Source organism: Myotis lucifugus, unplaced genomic scaffold (genome assembly GCF_000147115.1).
Source record: "Myotis lucifugus unplaced genomic scaffold, Myoluc2.0 scaffold_73, whole genome shotgun sequence".
Classification (NCBI taxonomy): Eukaryota; Metazoa; Chordata; class Mammalia; order Chiroptera; family Vespertilionidae; genus Myotis; species Myotis lucifugus.
Genome location: NW_005871121.1, coordinates 3,249,415 through 3,272,272, shown reverse-complemented (window position 1 = coordinate 3,272,272; position 22,858 = coordinate 3,249,415). Strand labels below are relative to the sequence as shown.

At 43.8% G+C, this 22,858-nt stretch overlaps 1 protein-coding gene and 1 pseudogene across 1 annotated transcript; one reads left to right on the top strand and one right to left on the bottom strand.

Annotated features, from left to right (window-relative positions):
• The first annotated feature begins 5,537 nt into the window (after positions 1-5,537).
• On the top strand, positions 5,538-21,669 carry HYAL4 (hyaluronoglucosaminidase 4). Its single transcript, XM_006090500.1, has 3 exons — positions 5,538-6,488; positions 18,997-19,086; positions 21,274-21,669. The coding sequence occupies exons 1-3, from the start codon at positions 5,538-5,540 to the stop codon at positions 21,667-21,669; spliced, it is 1,437 nt and encodes a 478-aa protein (XP_006090562.1).
• On the bottom strand, positions 8,841-12,559 carry LOC106697473 (annotated as a pseudogene).
• Positions 21,670-22,858: the final 1,189 nt, after the last annotated feature.

Below are 22,858 nucleotides of genomic sequence, written 5' to 3'. Positions count from 1 at the left end.
ATTTATTGCAATCCGGGACTATGAGGGGCCATTTTGCTTTCCCAAATCTCATAGTGCTAAGATGGCCGCAACACCAGATTTATATAGGCAAAAATCACAAAGGTATTGATTACATACCAGGGTTTGGAATGAGGAACCTGGTTCACAAAAAAGCAGTTTACAGAAGCAGAATTAAGCATGTTAATTACAGTTTGGGGTCTCCGGATCACTGAGTTGACAGAAACACATTATCTGGGACTGCTGGGTTGACAGGAACACATTATCTAGAGCCCTCGGGTCTTGAGACTACTGAGTTGCCAGGAACACATTATCTAGAGCCATCGAGGCAATTTAGAATAATTGTGCTGTCCTGGTCTTGGGACCACTGAGTCAACTGGAACGCATTATCTGTGGCCACTAAAACAATTTAGGATAGTTGTGCTGTCCTGTTTTCCAGGTACAGAAGAATGTACTTCGATAACCAGTGAGATCACAATCAGTGGGATATTCACATTACAGTTAATAAGGTATTCAATCGAGTGGGATGATTTATACAGTTCAAGAAATCAAAATAACTTTTCTATTGTTAAACAAAGCAACTAAGTACAGAAGCCAAACAGCAGGATTAAAGTTAAACTACAGTTTCTACCTGAGATGATTGCTACCATACTTCAGACAGCACATATATGGGTACTGTTTTCTTATCCATTCAGCTACCCTATGTCTTTTGATTGGAGCATTTAATCAATTTTAATTTAAAGTAATTATTGATAGGTATGAAATTATTGCCATTTAATTAGTAATATTTATGTTCTTCCCTCCCTCCCCCCCTTCTTCTTAAAGAAGTCCCTGAAACATTTCTTATAATACTGGTTTGGTGGTTATAAACTCCTTTAACTCTTTCTTGTCTGGGAAGCTCTTTATCAGTCCTTCAATTTGAAATGATAGCCTTGCTGTTTAGAGTAATCTTGAGTGTAGGTCCTTGCTTTTCATCACTTTGAATGTTTTGTGCCAGTCCCTTCTGTCCTGAAAAGTTTCTGTTGAGAAATCAGCAGACAATCTTATAGGATTTCTCTTGTAGATAACTAACTGCTTTTCTCTTGCTGCTTTTACAATTCTCTCTTTGTCTTTAACCTTTGGCATTTTAATTACAAAGTGTCTTGGTTTGGGACTCCTTGGGTTCATCTTGTTTTGGACTCTCTACTTCCTGGATTTGTATGTCTCTTTCCTTCACCAGGGCAGGAAAGTTTTCAGTGATTGTTTCTTCAAATAGGTTTTCAATTCCTTGCTTTCTCTTTTCTCCTTCTGGTACCCCTATGATGCAAATGTTGGTATGCTTGATCTTGTCTCAGAGTTCCCTTAATCTATATCTTGTTTTAAAATTATTTTTTCTTTTTATTGTTTGTATTGGGTGTTTTCTGCTACATTGTGACCTAAATTGCTATTTTGATCTTCTCTTTCATCTAATCTCCTATTGATTTCTTTTAGTCTGTGTGTATCTTTCATTTTGGTTATTGTAGTCTTTATTTCTGACTGGTTCTTTTTTATGCACCCCACATATTTTTTCATTCTTAATATCTCTTTGTTAAAGTTCTCACTAAGTTTCTTGAGCATTCTTATAACCAATGTTTTAAAATCTATTTCTGGTGGATTGCTTGTCTTGTTATCACTTTATTCTTTTTCTGGAGATTTCTGCTATTTTTTCATTTGGGACATGTTTCTATCTTCTTATGTTGGCTTCTTTTCTGTGTTTGTTTCTATGTATTAAGTAGATCAGTTACATCCTGCAGTTTGGGCAGGTGGTCTTATGTAGTAGGTGGCCTGTGGGACTCCATGGCACAGTCTCACTGGTCACCTGAGCCAGGTGCTCCGAGAGTGCTACTCATGTGGGTGGTGTGTTTCCTCCTGTTGTAGTTGAGTCTCAATGGCTGTTGTCACATCAGGCAGTGGGATTGACCCCTCAGGCTGACTGACTGTGAGGTTTGGCCATGACCACAGTGTATGACCTGCTGTGTAGGGCTGACCCCATGGAGCAGAATTTGCCCTAGTGGGACCTGGTTTCTGCTGAGATTACTCTTTTGTTGTGCCACTTGTTGAGCTCATTGGATTGTGCTCTGCAGTCAGCTACTGTCAGTGTTGTTTCTGGGACCTCTTGGGAGGGCCTCTAGCGCAGGTCAATGTTAGATGCTGCCTGTGGCGGGTGTGGGCTACCTATTAGGCTCTCAGAGCGATCTGTGGTTGGTAGCTGCCTGTGCTTGTCCTGGTCATCCATGAAGAGGCCACATTGAGAACCGAGGCCAGCTACTATCCGTACTGTGCCTGGGACAGGTCAGCAAAGGGCTCGAGGCACCTGAGACCTGCTGTCACCTGCTGGCTCCCTATAAAGCTCAGCTTCTGAGAGGCCTTGGAGTTTGAGTGAATTGGGTGGGGCCGGGCCTCACGGGGCTGGCAGGGGAAAGCCAGTGGAGCTAACCCAGCTAATGCAGCTTCAGATTTCGCGATGATGGGAGAGGGCTCAACACAGGAAATACGGAGTCCATTGGCCATCCAGAATAAGGGCTCAACACAGGGACTGTGGCAGCCAAACCTCCAGTCCTCACTTTGAAGCCACACCTGGCAGGTTCTCCCTGCGTGTCTGTGGCTCCTCCTGACCCTGAGTGGAATTTCCTGAGATTTTTTCAGAAAGACTGTCCTGGGCCCAGGCTGGCTGCCCGTAAGTCTTGGCTGCTGAGACCGCCTGTAGGGGCACACGCGTTGGGTGAAGCGAGGTGAGGGAATAACCAGGATGGGGCAAGTGGTGTTCCCCAGGTTAGTTCAGGTTCACACTGGACACGACTGCTGAGCCTGAGGTCCCTCGGCAAAAATCTCAGGGCACTCTGAGGCGAGCCACCATCTGCCTTGGGTTTTCAAACCTTCCCGGTGGGGCAGGGTCCCAGGGAGTTAGCAGGGTGGAGCTAGGGGAGGTCAAGCTAATGCAGATTCAGATTTGGTTGGGGGAGGACTCAGCACAAGAAAGATGGCCCCTGGCTGTCATGGGAAAGGAGGGTTCCACATAGGGACAATGGGGGGTGCATTTCTATCACTCGCCCAGAAGCTGCACAACTCAGTTTTTCTCTGTCTCTGATGCCCCCAGAGCCACTGTCACCCTGACAGAGCCCAGGGGAGTGCCTGTGAGTGAGAGTGTGTGTGCGAGCGGGCCCTTTAGAGTCCACCTGGGTGTTCAGCAGCCTTCCTTCCAGCTCAGCTAAACGGATGGAATCCCCTCTGATTTCACAGCCTGATGTTATGTAAGTTCCTCTTCCAGACTGGCGTTCTCAGCTGGGGAGCTCTGCCTGGGGCTCAGACCCTTCTCTCCTTCAGAGGGACTTTCGTAGCCGAGATATCCCTCCAGTTTTGCAACTGCCACACATGGGTGTGGGACCAGCCTGTTTGTGTCTCTCCCCTTTCTACCAGTCTCAACGTGGTTTCTTTATATCCTTAGTTATAGGACTTCATATAAATTATTTTATTTATTTATTTATCCTCACCCAAGGATATTTTCCCATCGATTTTTAAGGAGAGTGGAAGACAGAGTGAAAGACAGAGAGAGACATCAATGTGAGAGAAACATATTGATTGGTTGCCTCCTGCACAAGCCCCGGCTAGGACCCCAGGCCAGGAAGGAGCCTGCAACCAAGGTACATGCCCTTGACCATAATCAAATCCAGGACCCTTAGGTCCACAGGCTGACACTTTATCCACTGAGCCAAACCGGTGAAGCAAAGACCTCATTTTATTCATTTTTGTTTTCTGGACACAGGGCCCAAGCATAGATGAGGGCCATATAAATTATTTTAAATTTTTATTTACTTCAGTGTCCAGGCCTGAGAAGGCTATAAGGCAGTGATGGCGAACCTATGACACACGTGTCAGAGGTGACACGCGAACTCATTTTTTTGGTTGATTTTTCTTTGTTAAATGGCATTTAAATATATAAAATAAACATCAAAAATATAAGTCTTTGTTTTACTATGGTTGCAAATATCAAAAATTTTCTATATGTGACACGGCACCAGAGTTAAGTTAGGGTTTTTCAAAATGCTGACACGCCGAGCTCAAAAGGTTCGCCATCACTACTATAAGGTTTGGCTGGTGACAGCTGGTGTTATAAAATGATAATGACATATAACAGGTGATCAGCTTGGTTAAAGGAAACACTCAAACATCACACATTTCAAGGAAAGATCTGCTATGAAACAGTTCCCAGTGTTAAGCAACCAGAACAAAACCTCTCTGACTTGAGCAGGAAAGGGCTGTCCCCTGAGGACAAGGCTGCCATTTAGCATTAACACCTTGGATGCAGGTTCAGGAAGCCCTGGCAGGCACCGCCACTCCCGATCACGGAATTTCTTTCACAACCGGCGCTGCCACCTTTCAGACTCTTGACTCCCAAGATTTCAATTCCAAGTCTGGAATAGGATGCATCTAACTGGCCGGCCACGACACATACCTTCCTAGCTGCAAGGAACGCTGGAAAAGCAGCTGGACATTTTGGTTTACTTAATGAAATAATCAAAAAGTGTTTACAGATTAAATGAGATAAATACAGAGTATTTAAGCACCATGCCTAGGATTTGATGAGTTTTCCAATGAGAGCGGTTATATTTTACATTGTTATTTGATCATGAGCTGTTTTGATGGCAAATACCTCATTTTATTCATTTTTGTATTCTGGACACAGGGTCTGATCTCAGTGAATGTTTGCTGAATTGCATTGCTTGCGCTTGAATACAAGCTAGGTTACTACACTTGCTTCTATATCTCAATTTCCTTACAGGCCTCTTTAAAACCTTTAAATAAAACATACAGTAGGTCCTAGGGTTACGTTGGAGATCCATTCCTAGGCGTTTAACGCGATTTTCACCGTAAGTTGGAACCCACCTACATAAGCACCTACGTCACTCACATGGAGCACACACACAGCAGTAATGAAGTGAAACAGTAAAAAACATTTAAAAGAAAGATAACAATTCCTGACCTTTACTTGTGGTAAATAAATAATAAAAAACATAAAGCACCTATGTACATACGTCAAAATGACAGAACATTTTTTTTTTAATAAATAAATGGGAGATGGCGACGTAACCACGGAACGATGTACGTCGAGTCCGACGTAACCCAAGGACTGTCTGTACTTTAAAATATAAATATGTAACAACAATGGTAATATCCATCCAATGTTTGAGTCTTTTTTTTTTTAAATATATTTTTTTATTGATTTTTTACAGAGAGGAAGGGAGAGAGATAGAGAGTTAGAAACATCGATGAGAGAGAAACATTGACCAGCTGCCTCCTGCACATCTCCCACTGGGGATGTGCCCGCAACCCAGGTACATGCCCTTGACCGGAATCGAACCTGGGACCTTTCAGTCCGCAGGCCGACGCTCTATCCACTGAGCCAAACCGGTTTCGGCCAATGTTTGAGTCTTTTTTCTCAAAATTACCACTAACAGAAAATTAAATTTATCCACAGGTCTTCGAGAGCGCATAAAAGCAGAAGATACCATTTTCGTCTTATCATGAAACGATTACCTGAAGGACAATTAAGGTTCTGTGTCCAACCACTGCATCTCACCTCATGGCTACTTCTATTTTTCTTTCTGAAGTCTCTCTCTTCTCTAAAACCCGCCCAACTTCCAATTTATCAAAGGAAACCTTTTGTAGCAGCTTGGAATGCTCCAATCGATCAGTGTTTGATAAAATATAACATAAGACTAAACTTGAAAATGTTTCAGATGATCGGAAGCCCATTTGCCAAAGCCAGGGGGCAAAATGTTACTATATTTTATGTGGACAGATTGGGATACTATCCATGGTACACGTCACAGGGGGCTCCGGTCAACGGGGGTTTGCCCCAGAACACAAGTCTGCAAGTTCATCTGCAAAAAGTTGACCAGGATATTAATTATTATATCCCCGCTAAAGATTTTAGTGGACTCGCTGTGATAGACTGGGAGCACTGGCGGCCCCAGTGGGCCCGGAACTGGGGGGAAAAGAATGTCTACAGACAGAAGTCAAGAAAGCTTGTTTCTGACAGCCTGAAGAATGCGTCCGCTATGGACATTGAATGTCTGGCTAAAGCAACCTTTGAGCAAAGTGCAAACGCTTTCATGAAGGAAACCATCGAACTGGGGCTGAAGAGCAGACCCAATGGTCTCTGGGGTTATTATTTATATCCCGATTGCCACAATTACAATGTTGATGCCCCCAACTATACGGGGTCATGCCCAGAAAAGGAGGTGCTGAGGAACAATGAGCTCTCTTGGCTTTGGAACAGCAGTGCTGCTCTGTACCCTTCCATTGGCGTCAGGAAATCTCTCGGAGACGGGGAAAACCTCTTGCACTTCTCGCAGTTTCGGGTGCATGAATCCATGAGGGTCTCCGCCATGACCTCCCGAGACTATGCTCTGCCTGTGTTCGTCTACACGAGGCTAGACTACAGAGACGAACCTTTATTCTTTCTGTCCAAGGTAAGACCCGCCCCGCCCTTTTGCCAAAGACAGGGGACCTCCTCCCTATCTCTAAAAGAGCCATTTCTTTGTTAATTCAGTTCTTTGAAGAATTCCCAATTAGTGGTCCGCTAGAAAGGAGCATACGTTCTCCTTTGACTAGTCACCCGCTTAAGTTTTTAGGTAAGCGACATAAATTTTGATGATCTAATTTATTATTATTCTTTTAAGGCATGAAACAAGGAGGGACCGGGTTAAAGTGCAATGTCAGCCACTAGTGCTCCGTGCTCTCTTGTGATTGGCCCGTTGGAAAGGGTATTGGAACGGCTGGTGGTAAACAGGTTGAAGATCAGAGAGGATGTTTGAAAACGGAGTAGTTTGCTCACCCATGTGGAAGTGTAAGGGAAGGCGCCATCTAAAATGTCAAGAGGGAAGAAAAGTGTTTTCTTTTTAATGTATAATGCCAGCTCTGAGGAAAGGTGTAAATGAGACACAGCAATGTGAATACGCTTAACACTACTGAACTTTATACACTTAGATATGGCTAAGATGGTTAATTGTACGTATGTGTTTTTTAACCACAATTAATTTTCTTATTTAAAGGCATAAGAGCCCTAACTGGTTTTGCTCAGTGGATAGAGTGTCGGTCTGCGGACTGAAGGGTCCCAGGTTCGATTCCGGTCAAGGGCATGTACCTTGGTTGCGGGCACATCCTCAGCAGGGGATGTGCAGGAAGCAGCTGATGGATATTTCTAACTATCCCTCTCCCTTTCTGTAAAAAATCAATAAAATATATTTAAAAAAATAAATAAAGGCATAAGAGAGTTGCAAATCTGCTAAAAGTAGGTGAATTTATAGATTTAGCCATCTGGTTTATTCTCCCCCCTTCCCCCCCAACTTCCATCATAATTTATTTTTCCTAGAATTTGGATACAATTAACTATAGCAAGACAGTGCTCTATACTATTTAAGCCTCACTTTAGGTTCTTAAACTACGTCAGAATTTGTAAATGTGAATTCATATTCCAGTAAAACTAGAAAACTAAAAGTTGCCATACCAATAAATTTACTCAGTATTGATGTAACTGAAAATTTTATATGTAAAGGTGTACTTTATAGAATTTAGCCTTTATTTTTAAATTTATTTTTATTGGTTTCAGAGAGGAAGGGAGAGGGAGAGAGAGATAGAAACATCAATGATGAGAGAGAATCATTGATGGGCTGCCTCCTGGGGATTTGAGCCCACAACCCCAGCATGTGCCCTTGACTGGAATTGAACCTGGGACCCTTCAGTCTGCAGGCCAACACTTTATCCACTGAGCCAAACCAGTTGGGGCCAGAATTTAGTCTTTAGAAAATAGCTTACACATAAACAAAGTTACGCTTTGCTTATCTGTCCTAACTTATTTAGTGTTATACAAACAGACCCCTTCCCATAGCTTTTATCATGTAGAAACAGATGATTCCTCCCTTTAGGACAAAGTGAAAGAAACAAAGTTCTCACCCAGAAAAAATGTTAACAGAGTTATCCAATTCTAAAATATCAGCAGATATAACACCAGAAATAGGTCATGGCAAATCTGAAGTCTTTTACCTAAATAGTACAATAAAAGGTTACAGTGTTGACTAAAAGAACACACAGGTTTTTCATTCAACTTTGTTTTAATGGGTCTCAAAGTTCTGTGATAGATTTTTGTTCAAGTTATTTCCATTAAAAAATACTGATTTTAAAAGCGAATAACTTAAAAACTGCCACACACACAACAGAACCAAGTGGTCCACAAAACATCCTCCATTCCTTCCAAAGGTTTTCTGATGCATTGTAATCCTTAACCAGTCTTTTACTATATACTTAGAGGCCTGGTGCATGGATTTGTGCAAGGGGGAAGGGGAGGAGTCCCTTAGCCTGGCCTGGGCCTTCTCGCACTCCAGGACCTTTTGAGGGATGTAGCAGTGCACCAAGTGGCAGGTGGCCAGGGAGGAGCCTGAGCTGGGGCCAGGCACTGCGCCACTCGTGCTCATCCCGACCTGCTGCACCTGCCACCACCACTGGTAGCGCTGCTGCAGAGTCGGGAGAGGCTTCCACTGCAGCAGCAGCGCTTGCCAGCCATGAGCCTGGTTTCTGGCAGAGCAGCGCTCCCCCTGGGGGAGTTCACTGACCACCAGGGGGAAGCTCCTGCATTGAGCATCTGCCCCCTGATGGTCAGGTCAGTGTGCGTCAGAGCAACTGGTCGACCAGTCATTCTGGTCGTTCTGGTCATTTGGTCGTAAAGGTTGCATATATATATATATATATCCAATTGAGACAAACATTCCTGAGACCGTTCTTCTACCACTGATTGAGACTGGGGTGGCAGGTGTTGGGAATAATATTCATTTAGCTTCTGAGCTTTTGGGGGCAGACTTGGTGGCTTCTTGTCCACTGTTTTGATAGACACCCACAGCAACTGTCTGTCTCATGTCACGAACAGCAAAACAGCCCAGAGGAGGGTAATCAGCGAAGCTCTCGACACACATGGGCTTGCCAGGAACCACATTGACATCACTGGCCAGCTTTTTCCCAGGCAAGCAATCTTCTCTGTCAGCTCAGCAAATTTCCAAGCAACGTGAGCTGTGTGACCATCCAGCACAGGTGCATAGCCAGCACTGATCTGGCCTGGGTGGCTCAGGATAATCGCCTGAGCTGTGAAGCCAGCTGCTTCCCTGGTGGGTCATTTTTGCGGTCACCAGCAACATGGCCACGGCGAACATCTTTGACAGGCTCGTTCTTGACATTGAAACCCACATGGTCCCCAGGAAGAGCTTCATCAAAGCTTCATGGTGCATTTCAACAGGCTTCCCTTCAGTTGTAACACTGACCGGAGCAAAGGTGACCACCATGCCAGGCGTGAGAACACCAGTCTCCACTCGGCCCACAGGGACAGGACCCATACCGCCAATTTCGTAGACATCCTGGAGGGGCAGGCGCAGGGGCTTGTCAGTTGGACCAGTTGGTGGCAGGATGCCATCCAGAGCTCCAGCAGCGTGGTTCCACTGGCATTGCCATCTTTACGGGTGACCTTCCATCCCTTGAACCGAGGCATGTTAGCACTTGGCTCCAGCATGCGGTCACCATTCCAACCAGAAATTGGCACAAATGCCACTGTGTCAGGGTTGTAGCCAATTTTCTTAATGTAGCTGCTGACTTCTTTTTTTTATTAATTAAATCTTTATTGTTCAGATTATTACATTTGTTCCTCTTTTTTCCCCCCATAACTCCCCTCCACCCAGTTCCCAACCTCACCCTCCTCCCTCACTCCCCACCCACTGTCCTCAACCATAGGTGCACGATTTTTGTCCAGTCTCTTCCCGCATCCCCCTCACCCCTTTCCCCCCCAAGAATAGTCAGTCCACTCCCTTTCTATGCCCCTGATTCTATTATAATCACCAGTTCATTCTGTTCATCAGATTATTCACTTGATTTTCAGATTCACTTGTTGATAGATGTGTATTTGTTGTTCATAATTTGTATCTTTACCTTTTTCTTCTTCTTCCTCTTCTTAAAGGATACCTTTCAGCATTTCATATAATACTGGTTTGGTGGTGATGAACTCCTTTAGTTTTTTCTTATCTGTGAAGCTCTTTATCTGACCTTCAATTCTGAATGATAGCTTTGCTGGATAAAGTAATCTTGGTTGTAGATTCTTGGCATTCATCACTTTGAATATTTCTTGCCACTCCCTTCTGGCCTGCAAAGTTTCTGTTGAGAAGTCAGCTGACAGTCGTATGGGTACTCCCTTGTAGGTAACTGACTGTCTTTCTCTTGCTGCTTTTAAGATTCTCTCTTTGTCTTTTGCTCTTGGCATTTTAATTATGATGTGTCTTGGTGTGGTCCTCTTTGGATTCCTTTTGTTTGGGGTTCTCTGCGCTTCTTGGACTTGGAAGTCTATTTCTTTCACCAGGTAGGGGAAGTTTTCTGTCATTATTTCTTCAAATAAGTTTTCAATATCTTGCTCTCTCTCTTCTTCTGGCACCCCTATAATTCGGATGTTGGTACGCTTGAAGCTGTCCCAGAGGCTCCTTACACTATCTTTGTATTTTTGGATTCTTTTTTCATTTTGCTTTTCTGGTTGGGTGTTTTTTGCTTCTTCGTATTTCAAATCTTTGACTTGATTCTTGTGATCCTTTAGTCTGCTGTTGGGAGTCTGTATAATATTCTTTATTTCAGTCAGTGTATGCTTAATTTCTAGTTGGTCCTTTATCACAACCTCGAGGGTCTCATTAGATTTCTTGTAGGTCTCATTAAGTTTATCGGCAGTTTCTAGAAAATTCTTGAAAAACCTTAAAAGTGTGGTTTTGAACTCTATATCCAGTAGTTTGCTTTCCTCCATTTCTGTCATTTGTGTCCTTTTTCTTTGTCTCTGCATTTTTTATGCTTCCCTGTGTTGATACAGTGGTTTTCTGTACTAAGTGTCCTCTAGGGCCCAGTGGTTCAGCCTCCCCAATTACCTGAGAAGGACACTCTTGGTGCACCCCTTGGTGGTCTTTGTGCACAGTCTTGTTGTAGTTAAGCCTTGATTGTTCTAGGTATCACTGGGAGGAATTGACCTCCAGGCCAATTGGCTGTGAGAATCAGCTGTGTCTGCAGTGGGAGAACTTCTGTGCTGGAGACACCCCTCTGGGGCAAGACTTGCTTCAATGGGGCTTTGGTGCTCACTGAGTCTGCCCCTTGAGTGTGTCCTTTATGGTTCCACGGAGCTGCAAACTGGATGGTCCCACTCTGACCTCTGGGCTTCCTGGCTCCTGGATCTCTAGGGAGGTGCTAATCTAGCCTCTTCCTGAGGCTATCCAGCAAAAGCCTCCCTGCAGGGCTTGGGCAGGGCGGGTCCCACGGGATCAACAGGGCGGGGCTAGCAGTTATGGCTGCTCTCAGAGGCCCAGCCTCTCAGTGTCTCGGCAATCGCTGCAAGCCCCTCTGAGAGAAAGCTGCCCTCGAGTTCCAACCGATGCCAGACAGTCTCACTTCTCCCGTATGAGTCTGGGTCTCCAGAGATTCGCCCGCAACTGGAGCTCAGAGCTTGAGACTCCCTCCCGATTGAAAACGACAACCGCGCCCTCAGCCGCCAGCCCGCTCCACATGCACTCCACACCTTAGTATTTTACTTCCTCACCGCACCTCCTCTGAGTCTCGGTATGCTTTTCTCTTTCCTTCTAGTTGTAGAATTTCCACTCAGCCAGCCTTCCTGTGGTTCTGGGTGATGTCCGTTTCGTCTTTTAGTTGTATTTTTGAAGTGGTTGTTTGAGGCAGCAAACTCCGGTGTTTACCTATGCCGCCATCTTGGTTTTCCCCCGGTGCTGACTTCTTTAACAATTTCCTCGTAACTTTTCTGGCTGGATGGCGGCTCAGTGGAATCCATTTTATAAACATAAACAATCAGTTGTTTCACACCCACTATCTAAGCCAGAAGGGCATGCTCATGGGTCTGTCCATTCTTGGAGATGCCTGCTTCAAATCCACCAACACAGGCAGCAATATTCAGGACAGCACAGTCAGCCTGAGATGTGCCTGTAACCATACTTTTGATGAAGTCTCTGTGTCCAGGGGCATCAATGATGGTCACGTAATACTTGCTGGTCTCGAATTTCCACAGGAGGTATCAGTGGTGATACCACGCTCACGTTCAGCTTTCAGTTTACCCATGACCCAGGCATACTTGAAGGAACCCTCCCCCACCTCAGTAGCCTCCTTCTCAAAATTTTCGATGGTTCTTTTTTATTTTTTTTAATATATTTATTGATTTCAGAGAGGAAGGGAGAAGGAGAGAGAGATAGAAACATCAATGATGAGAGAGAATCATTGATTGGCTGCCTCCTGCACGCCCCCTACTGGGGATTGAGCCCACAACCTGGGCATGTGCCCTTGGCCGGAATCGAACCCGGGACCCTTCAATCCGCAGGCTGACACTCTATCCACTGAGCCAAACTGACTAGGGCTCGATGGTTCTTTTGTCAGCCCCACCACATTTGTAGATCAGGTGGCCAGTAGTGATAGACTTGCCAGAATCTATGTGACCAATGATGACGATGTTGATAGGAGCCATCTCCTTTCCCATTGTGTGTTTGATTTGGCGGTGGTTTTCACGACACCTGTGTTCTGGCGGCAAACCCTTTGTGAAAAAGCCATCTGGTTTATTCTTGACTTTATGGCCACGACTAATGGAAAGTTGGTAAGAGCAGTCCGGGTTTCTAAAGTTCAGTAATAAATTCATCACTAGTAGATGGTTGTGTGAGCCTAGGTTAAAACTTACAAATAGAAGTTTTATTCTGTTTATTTTACTTAAGTCACACATGTCGCCAAAGTCCTCACACAAACCATGAGGTTAACTTTTAAAATAGATACACTTTCAGCCTAATTTCCCCTCCCTTTTTTCCCTTGGCTACTTTAGTCACTTAAATGAAAAAATCCTAGAAATAAAAACATAAAAGTAAATGACATGCTGACCTTTGGCCTTGAGTAATTCTACCTAACTTTTCTGTAATGAGATGTGCTCATGTCTTCCCATTTGTGATACGATACAGTGGTACTCTAAGATATGACGGGTTCATCACACTTCTTCTTTGTCTGCCATTACAGTTTCAGTTCTCCAGCATGTTTGAAACATATAAATCTATAGAGATGTTCTGAGTGTTGGGCATCATCCGAAGGCAGAGACTCAGGAAACACTCAGGTGAGGGCTCTCCCATAGCCGGTAGGTACCTGTGGAGCACAGAGAGTAGGGCTTACTCCCCAGAGGAATGGCATGAGGTATGAGGACTTAGTACATGCTACGCCTTTGACACATGAATGAGATGAGGAAGAAAAAAACCCTCTATTGTGAATTGATATCTGTATTACCCAGAAAAATTAGCAACAAATGACAGATATCATATAGGGAGGCTTAAAAAAGTTATCTAAATCTTTACAAAATAGTGTTGACTCTGGGATTGAAAGTTAACTACCACCTTCTTCTCTGAAACTTTTTTTTCCTTTTCTGTGTTTGGCTTAAATAAGTTCCTTTCTTTAGTGATAACACATTCACTTTAGGAAGAAACAATAAACTTCAAGGGACAAAGTGTTCATTTCAGTGAGACCATTTTAGATGACTGGCACATTCTTCACATTATCCAGACGTAGAGGAAGCTACTTCATGAGTAGCTACAGCCTCAGAAAAGCACATGTTCTCTTGTGGGAAAGAGGAAGCAACAGGTAGGTTTCTTATCTAGAAGCCGTTTTCTTTGACCGTCCCAAGGCATCATTCTGTATCATTTGGAAAACTTTCTGAGTGGCAAGCTATTTTCAAATGTTTGAAGCCATCAGTTGAACCACCATTTCACTCTATCCTCCATAAAAACCTGCCCACAAATTTTTAGAAACTTGATAGTTATTTATGCCAACACATAAGTGACCAGGCATGGCTTCCATTTCTGATCTTCTCAAAGATATCTGCATTTTATAAAGTGTGTGTGTGTATGTGTGTGTGTACACACGTGTAGTTAGGATTAGAAAAAGGATTAACCACCCTAGCCAGTTTGGCTCAGTGGATAGAGTGTTGGCCTGTGGACTAAAGAGTCCCGGGTTTGATTCCAGTCAAGGGCACATACCCGGGGTTGTGGGCTCGATCCCCAGTAGGGGGCAGGTAGAAGGCAGCCAATCAATGATTCTCTCTCATCATTGATGTTTCTATCTCTCTCTCCCTCCCTCTTCCTTCCTCTCTGAAATCAATAAAAATATATTAAAATAAAAGGACTTACCAATAAGTAGCAAATCTCTTAACCTCTCCAGACCTCGGTGCCTCACTGTGTTAATCTACGAAATGGGGCAGTATTACATGCCCTGTCTACATAGCAGAAGTCTTATGAAAGTCAAATGAGAAAATAGTTGTGAGAATTTGAAACACTACAGAAATGCATGTGGTAAAGCTACCACTTTTTATCAAGCGTTCAAGCCTTAGGAGGGGAACACCTAAGAATGGGATCCCTGTCAGTAGCCACAGCTTGGGGGAATGGTAAAGAGCAGTAACACGTCACATCACACAGAAGACTGCCTACATTACTTACATATAAACACAACCTAGATATCATTTGATGTCTGCATTAAATAATAATGCAAGAAGTTCTCTTGACTGTAGATTTCAAGATGTTTTTCCCTGTAACGGGTTAATATTCCCGCTGGTAACACACAAAGGAAGCTTATTAGTGATGCTCCAGCTGCCCACAGTGGGTACCTTACGTACTTGTGCTGTGGTTTACCAGGGACAGAAACCTGAGTGTGGATTATGAATCCTCTGGGTGCCCATGTGCTCTACTTCCAAAGACCAGGAGCAGGGCAAAACAGTCCTATACCATGCTAGGATCTGGAAGATTTGTTGCTATTATATCCTTTGCTTTTTCTCTTTTTATTTATGAGAGAGAGAGAGAGAGAGAGAGAGAGAGAGAGAGAGAGAGAGAGAAAGAGGAAGGGAGAGGAAAAACATCAATTTGTGTGCATGCATGCATTCATTGGTTGATTCTTTATGTGCCTTGACTGGAGATCGAATCTGTAACCTTGCATATCAGGACAATGCTCTACCAACTGACCCAGGGCTTTGCTTTTTCTTTATTTCTTTAATTTCTTTATTTCTCCTTTCATGTGACATCACTCAGGTGGGCCCAATCTACTCCCAGAGGCACCTTAACTATGACTTCCCTGAGTAGTGCCCTTGCTTTTTTGATCCCCAAAACAGCTATTCTCTGACTCATTCAGAACCCTGCTCTCCGCAAGGTGATGGTACGCTAATTTGGTACAGAAATTTCCATTAACTTCTGCTACTTCCTCCTTATCTCCGGTCAACATGTGCGTGAAGACTTGCCATTTTGAATCAGCCCCAATAAACTCTCTCTGATAATGACACTAGAGAGAGAAGAAATATTCTCTCCTGATAGCAACCTCACAAAGTGTGGCTTCATGACAAACTTCTGTGGCTTCCTTAATATGGATCAATAACCTATAAGTACAAAATGTAAATGCTGTGTCTCCCTCCTCCCTCTAATGACAATGCCACAACCCAAAGGGATTCATGGGAGATTTCTGGTTTTCAGTCCAGCATGTAAGAATCTTGAAAGCTACCACTTCATCTTAACAGAATGAAAAATCAACTCCTCTTGGAGTCCTAAGGGCTGTGTTCTTGGAGGGCTGCCCTCAAAATTGGAGAGACAGACAGGTGAATGTAGAGAATCCCAACCCACCACATCAAAACCTGTGAGCAGAGACTTCTGCAGGCACCCCTGCTGTATGGAGTAGGGAAAGCTTAACTGTGACGGATAATCGCTGGGGGTTCTGTGTGGACAGGCCTGAGAGATTAAAAACTCTAGGGACTCAAGCATGGGTCATGGGGAGAGGGGTGCACTTATGTGAGTATTACCTCCAGGAGCTCATCGGATCCTCACCATGATCATCAGACACAAATCCCCGCATGCATCTGTCAGGCAGAGGAGAAATGGAAACATGTTGTGTGTGTGTGTGTGTGTGTGTGTGTGTGTGTGTGTGTGTGTGTGTTTTCTATGTCTTTGGATCTATTTTATTCATTAGTTTACTTTGTTCATAGATTCCACATATGAGTGAGATCATGGGATACCTGTCTTTCTCTGACTGGCTTATTTAGCTTAGCATAATACTCTCCAGGTCTATACTGGAATTTTTATTTTTTATTTTATTTATTATTATTTTTAAAAATAATTCCTTATTGTTGAAAGTATTACATATGTCCCCCTTTTCCCCCCATTGACCCCCTTCAACCCCCTCCCTCTCGCCCTCCCCCCAGGCTCTCACTAATCCATTGTCTGTGTCCATGGGCCATGCACACATGCATTCAAGGTCCTGGTTGATTACCTCCCTCCCCACCCCACACACACCCCCCTATACACACCCTTTCCCTTGGAGTTTCTGCACTCTAATGGAAACATTTTGAATACTCCAGAGCTTTCTGTTCTTAACAGAGTGCACTCTCAGGAGAAACTATTTAACCGGAGCCAAACCTACCTGGGTCTTATCAGAGCCTAACTGATCTGGGGGAAGGGAAATACTCACCTTCAGCTGGCTCTGGCCTTCCCCTTAGAAGAAGGGAAATACCAAACTTTAGCCCCATTTAGCCAGCCTGTCCCACCTAAGATGGGGAAAAGCATTTGTCAAGTTCACAATCTAGAGATAGTTTCACTAAAGACAGACCTAATCATAGCACTGTAAACCCTTCCATTTCCCCCACACCTTATTAGCACATTACTAAAGCCTGTTCATCGTAGTTCCTTTTACCCAGTGTGAACTATATGCCCATCAAGAAAAATTAAATCATGTCTAGCTATCAAGAAAAAAAATTACAAGACATACTAAAAGGCAAAAGCACAACGTGAAGAGACAGAGCAAGCCGCAGAACCAGACATAGATGGCAGGGATGTTGGAATGAGTGGACCAGGAACTTAATATGCTGAGGATTTATATGCTAAGGATTCTAATGGATAAAGTAGACTGCATGCAAGAACAGATGACCAAGGTTCGCAGAAAGAAGGAAATTCTAAGAAAGAACCAGAAAGAAATGTTAGAGGTAAAAAACACTGTAGCAGAAATGAAGTGTCTTTATGACTGAGAAAAGAGTCTTTGCGCTTCAGGGTATCTGAATAGAAGCTTCCAAAACTGAAAAGGAAAGCAAATAAAGACTAAAACAAAACAAAACAAAAAAAGCAGAACAGAATATCCAGGGTAGCTGAGATAGCTGGAAAAGGTGTATCATACACTTGACAATTCAGAGAAGGCCTGTGGGGGATTTGGGCCCCACAGATCACATCATGACATTATGTGCGTATGGCATCACTGTATTCAGGGAAGTTTCAAAGTGAGTAAGAGGGAAGAGCTCTGGTCTCTCATGTCTTTGCCAAAAAAGGCCATGGAGAGGCTTCATTCGGGGCACTTACACTATCTCACTTGAGCCTCACAAAATCTCCCCTTCCTGTCATGTGAGTGCTGACCTATTCAGCAGACACTATGGTCATTGCAAATGGAAATGGATATTAGCCTGAAAGGCAAATTACTTTAAACCAAAATCATTTTTCTTTTTGAAAATTTCCAGAAAATCATCCAGAAAAAAAAAAACACTTTAAAAATTGAGATTGCAAAACCATTAATTTGAGTGGTATCAGATAAAAGTATCAGATAAGGAGACTTATTTTTTTTAAGTATTGATCCTATATAATAAAAGCCTGATATGCTAAGTGTCTGGTCATCCATTGAACCAATCAAAGTGTAATATACTAATGATATGCTAAGGCTGCTCAACTGCTCGCTATGACGTGCACTGACCACCATTAGGGCAGATGATCTGACTGGTAGGTTAGCTTGTTGCTGGGGTCTGGCCAATTGGGACTGAGTGAGATGGGCTGGACACACCCTGGAGCCCTCCTGCATTCCATCCCTGGCCCCGATCATGCACTGTTGGGGTCCCTCGGCCTGGCCTGCACCCTCTCTCAATCTGGGACCCCTCAGGGGATGTCGGTTTCTGCCTGATCCCACAGGCCAGGCCGAGGGACCCCCAACTGGTGTACAAATTCGTGCACTGGGGCTCTAGTATTAATATAAAATGTCCCAGGCAAAATATAGCTTAAAAAGTTCTGCTTTTCTTTGCCACCAAATCACCGAATTACATCTTCCAGCATATATAACTGATGGGGGACTATTTTATAATTTAACAAACTTATTTAGGAAACCTGCTGTAGGAACTTCATTGAGGAAACCAGCTGCATACATTCAACTCTGAATTTCTCTCGGAGGTCAAGGGATCCGTGTTCATCTTTAAACACTAAAATGATGATCATTTAGGGTTACAAAACCACATTCTCCCTGCTGAAATTCAGTTTTCATCTATCTTAACCATATTGACAAATCTTTCGGCAGGCCTACTAGAACTTGAGGAGTCACCAGTAAAGTTTATTGAGACAGGGACTCTGGTATTAAGCACAAATGATTTCAGGGACCAGATAGAAGGGCCAGACCCATCAGATCCTGCAGCTCCTCCACACTGCGCTCCTTTGCCTGATCCTGGGATCCAAACGATGCAAAATCCTCCCAGTCACTGCAGAGTCGACGCTCTCAGTGGAGTGTGGCTAATTGACAAGGTAACTTAGCAAAGAGAAAGCTGAGCCGTTCCTCACATTTGGAGAAGGAAAACTTTTGGATTCTGTTTCTGGGTCCTATACATATAGCAGGTTCCATGAAACCACCTTTGGTGGCTGTTTACAGGCTACTTGCCTTCACAATAATATCTTGTTGGCCTAAGTGTAAGTGTTTCTTTAAAAATAGTTAATAGGTTTGTCCACAGGCTTATAGAGTGTTAATTTCTGAGCGTTGGGTCTTTCAACATTTTCATTATCCTGAGAAAATAGAAAATGGTTTCATCCTATTAGACTGAACTCAGCCTCCAATCCTAATTCCTGGCATGTTGTCTTATATTCAAATGGATGATGAAGTCTACTCTCTTCCATCTAGCACGATCTAATCAGGACCATTGGAGAAAGCGCTGCCCTGGGAGCTGCAGGCATTGTTATTTGGGGAGACATGAATTTAACTTCATCCAAGGTAAGACAGTACCTCGAAGGACTAGTTCATGTTGTTTAAATAATTTGCTCTGTTTTCCTAAACTCACTAATCAGAGGTCTCATGGCTTTCCCAGTAAACCGGCTTTAGAAAAAAAGTCCAAACTAGTGCCTGATACACAGAAGGAGCTCAATAAATATTAGCTTATATTAAAGACAAGAGGCCCAGTGCACAAATTTTCGTGCACTGGGAGGGGGGTGTCCATCAACCCGGCCTGCCCCCTCTCACAGTCTGGGAGCCCTCAGGGGATATCCTACTGACGGCTTAGGCCAGCTCCCCCTCTGCGGGAGGTGACCGGGATGATCAGGGGAAGGTGCTGCCCCCATCACCCCACTGCTGCTGCCACTGCCTGCCACGGTGGCTGCGAGGCCTGATCTCTGGGCCTCGCAGCTGCCAGGCTCACAGCTGCCTGAGCCCATGGCCACTGTGAGCCAACAGCTGCCTGAGCCCTGTGCCTCGCAGCCACTGTGGCTTTGTCCGGATGAACATCCAGATGGACATCTGCCCTAATTTGCATATCACCCTTTTATTAGTATAGATAGTAATAAGGAAGGTGGGGGAGAGTGGGTGGGTGGAAGGTAATCAATCAAAGACCTGTATGCATATATACATAACCCATGGACCTTAGGGTGCTGAAGGGGTCAGTAGGGGAAAAAGGGGGGCATATGTAATACTTTCAACAATAAAGAATTATTTTTTAAAAGATAGTAATAAAAATACTGATATTTATTGAATGTTTATTATGTGCTAAGATTGTGCTAAGTGCTTTTTTGTTTTGGATTGCTCACTTATTAATCATAATAACCTTTATGAGGTAGGAGCTACTATCCTTATTTGCAGCTGATGAAATAAGGAGAAATCTGAGGTAATAGCTAGTTATTCTAGTTAGTGGTGGAGCTGGCATTAACCACACACAGTTTCACTCTGCATTCCACAATCACATAAAATATGTTATATCTTATTTTGAGAAATAGAAACAGATGGTAACTTTTTAATCCTCACATTGAACTTATTTTTCCTGTAGGGAGAAATCAGCTGAAAATTAATAACATTTAAAATAAGACTTATATGGCTCTTCAAATTTCTCCCAGCTCAGACACTATTTACTCCAAGAAGTCTTCCTACTTTTTCCTAATCCACACGAATCACAATCTTTTCTGTATTTCCAGATGTTGTGTGTTTATATCACTGCAGTGCAATGTATTTTGTCTTAACTTGTATCCTCAGCAATTTTTGTTAAATTGAATTTTTTGAATGCTCACAATCACCTGATATTCTTCAAATTTCATAGCCTCAACCTGTTGCTACTAAGATATTGTCCATAAAAGTATTTGTGACAACATAAGGTTAAAAGTCTCCTCTATCCACATATAAGAACTAGGTAAAAACGGACAGAGTTAATTCCTGTCTCTCCAGGTATGACATTTCCCCTCCAGCCCTTGTGGCTCACGAGAAGAGCTAGATAAGGAAGCTGACTGCACAAACCGGCTGGCCTCTACTTAGAACCATAGTAGGACACACACACACACACACACACACACACACACACACACGGACAGACAGACACACACACACACACCCCTAGTCAGCTTCCAGGCTTTGCCCTATTTGAATTGTGTACAGACAACTAGAACCCAGGAGAACAGATATTTGAGCATCATTAACAGGAGCATCCAGAAGGCTAGATGGTAAACAATAAATTCATAGAATATGATGCTTCAGGTTCTAACACAACCACGAAAGGTACCACAGACCTGAAAGATGCAGGAGAACAGCAGTTGTGGTGTGGTTTCTAATCTAGGTCTGTTCTTCTTTTTTTCCACACGCATCAAATTGGGAACTCGGAGGAGGAAAAAGGCTATAAACTGGAAGAAGGCAAGGCCACGTCGGCTGACTCAGGGGCCCGTTTACAAGTTCAGTTGTTAGCGCCACTGTCGCATTCTCCATCTCCTGTCCCTTTGACTTCTCCCCCTTTCTGGTCTGGGTCCCCTGTGCTGTCTGCCTGAGCAACTGGAACCAAGCTGTCAGGGTTCAATTGATGTTTTCTGGACCTAGAATGCTCTAACCCTATCAGTACCAAAAACAAAACAAAACACACATACACCAAAAAACAAACAAACAAACAAAAAACCCACACACACTAAAAGCCGTTTGTTTCCACATGTCTAGGGCAACTGTACAAAGGTGAAGCGGTTTGTGAGTTCCGATTTAGGGAGCTACATCGTCAACGTGACCAGAGCCGCTGAGATGTGCAGCCTCCACCTCTGCAGGAATAACGGGCGATGCGTACGGAAGGCGTGGAAAGCTCCAGATTACCTCCACTTGAACCCTGCAAGTTACCACATAGAGGCCTCTGAGGACGGGGAGTTTCATGTGAAAGGAGAAGCATCCGATGCAGACCTGGCAGGGCTGGCGGAGAAGTTCTCCTGTCACTGTTATCAGGGGTACGAAGGGGCTGACTGCAGGGACATGGAGGCGGCTGGTACCTGCTCTGGGGTTTCCCCTTTCCCGGGCTCACTGGGAGCACTGTGTCTGCTGGCTTTAGCGGGTTTTTCGAGCATCTGACTGTGAGAGAACTGAGTGCAAAGGGACTTGTGTGGTCTCTAGAGCAGTCATTTAGGAAAGAGATGAAACCTACAACAATCTTTCTCTTGTGAAATCCACTGAGAGGTATGATAAGTAGACATGATGGATGTCAGTTAACATAAATAGTAACATAGCACTCTCTTTAGCTTCACTTTAGCTAAGAAACCAGACTCAGGAGTAAAAATCAATGCACTCTTCTTCCTTATTGGAAAAAGTTTAAGTTGTTTTAAAACTAGAGTTAGTATATTTAGTCTTTATATGAACATAATATGTATGTAAAAGTATACCTATACATATTAAATTACTGATTTCAAAGACGGGTTTGCCAACTAGCCATTTAGAGGAGAGACAGGTGACTAGGTGATCATCTGATTCCACAAACAGCATCCCCTCAGGTGTGACCTGGCCATCTGGTCCCCGGAAGAGGTCAAGTGAGAGTCCCTGTTCAGCCTGCACTTCCAACGAGACTTCTGCTCCCTCCTGGGCTCCTGGAGCAAAGAGCCAGCTCCTGGTGTGGCTTCTCATGGGGTTCAGGGACTGAGGCAAGGGGAGCTGTTCCCAACGTGATGCACAGGCATCGGTTCCAATAGGGGCCCCTCTTACCCACCGGAGCCCCTCCCTCACAGACCCTGGTGACCTAAACTCTGGGAAAGGCTTTAGGGCGGTGGTTCTCAACCTTCCTAATGCCGAGACCCTTTAATACAGTTCCTCATGTTGTGGTGACCCCCAATTTCATTGTTACAAATTGAACATAATTAAAGCATAGTGATTAATCACAAAAACAATATGTAATTATATATGTGTTTTCCGATGGTCTTAGGCAACCCTTGTGAAGGGGTCGTTCGACCCCCAAAGGGGTCGCGACCCACAGGTTGAGAACCGCTGCTTTAGGGTAATATTCATGCTCACCAGGCTGACCTTGCCTAGATCCGGAAGTTTGAGACTTGTGAATGAAAATGCAGTTGGTGTCTTTTGCAGAATATTTTTTTGCACCAAATTTCTTAAAAAAATATATATATATATATATATATATATATATATATATATATATTATTGATTTTAGAGAGGAAGGGAGAGATAGGAACATCAATGATGGGAGCGAATCATTGATTGGCTGCCCCCTACACACCCCACAAAGGGGACTGAGCCTACAACCCAGGCATGTTCC

Coding starts and splice junctions, on each gene's coding strand:
- HYAL4 (XM_006090500.1), top strand. CDS start 5,538: ATGAAACGATTACCTGAAGGACAATTAAGGTTCTGTGTCCAACCACTG. Junction 6,489..18,996: donor CTTTATTCTTTCTGTCCAAG/GTAAGACCCGCC, acceptor TCTTCCATCTAG/CACGATCTAATCAGGACCAT. Junction 19,087..21,273: donor TGAATTTAACTTCATCCAAG/GTAAGACAGTAC, acceptor CCACATGTCTAG/GGCAACTGTACAAAGGTGAA.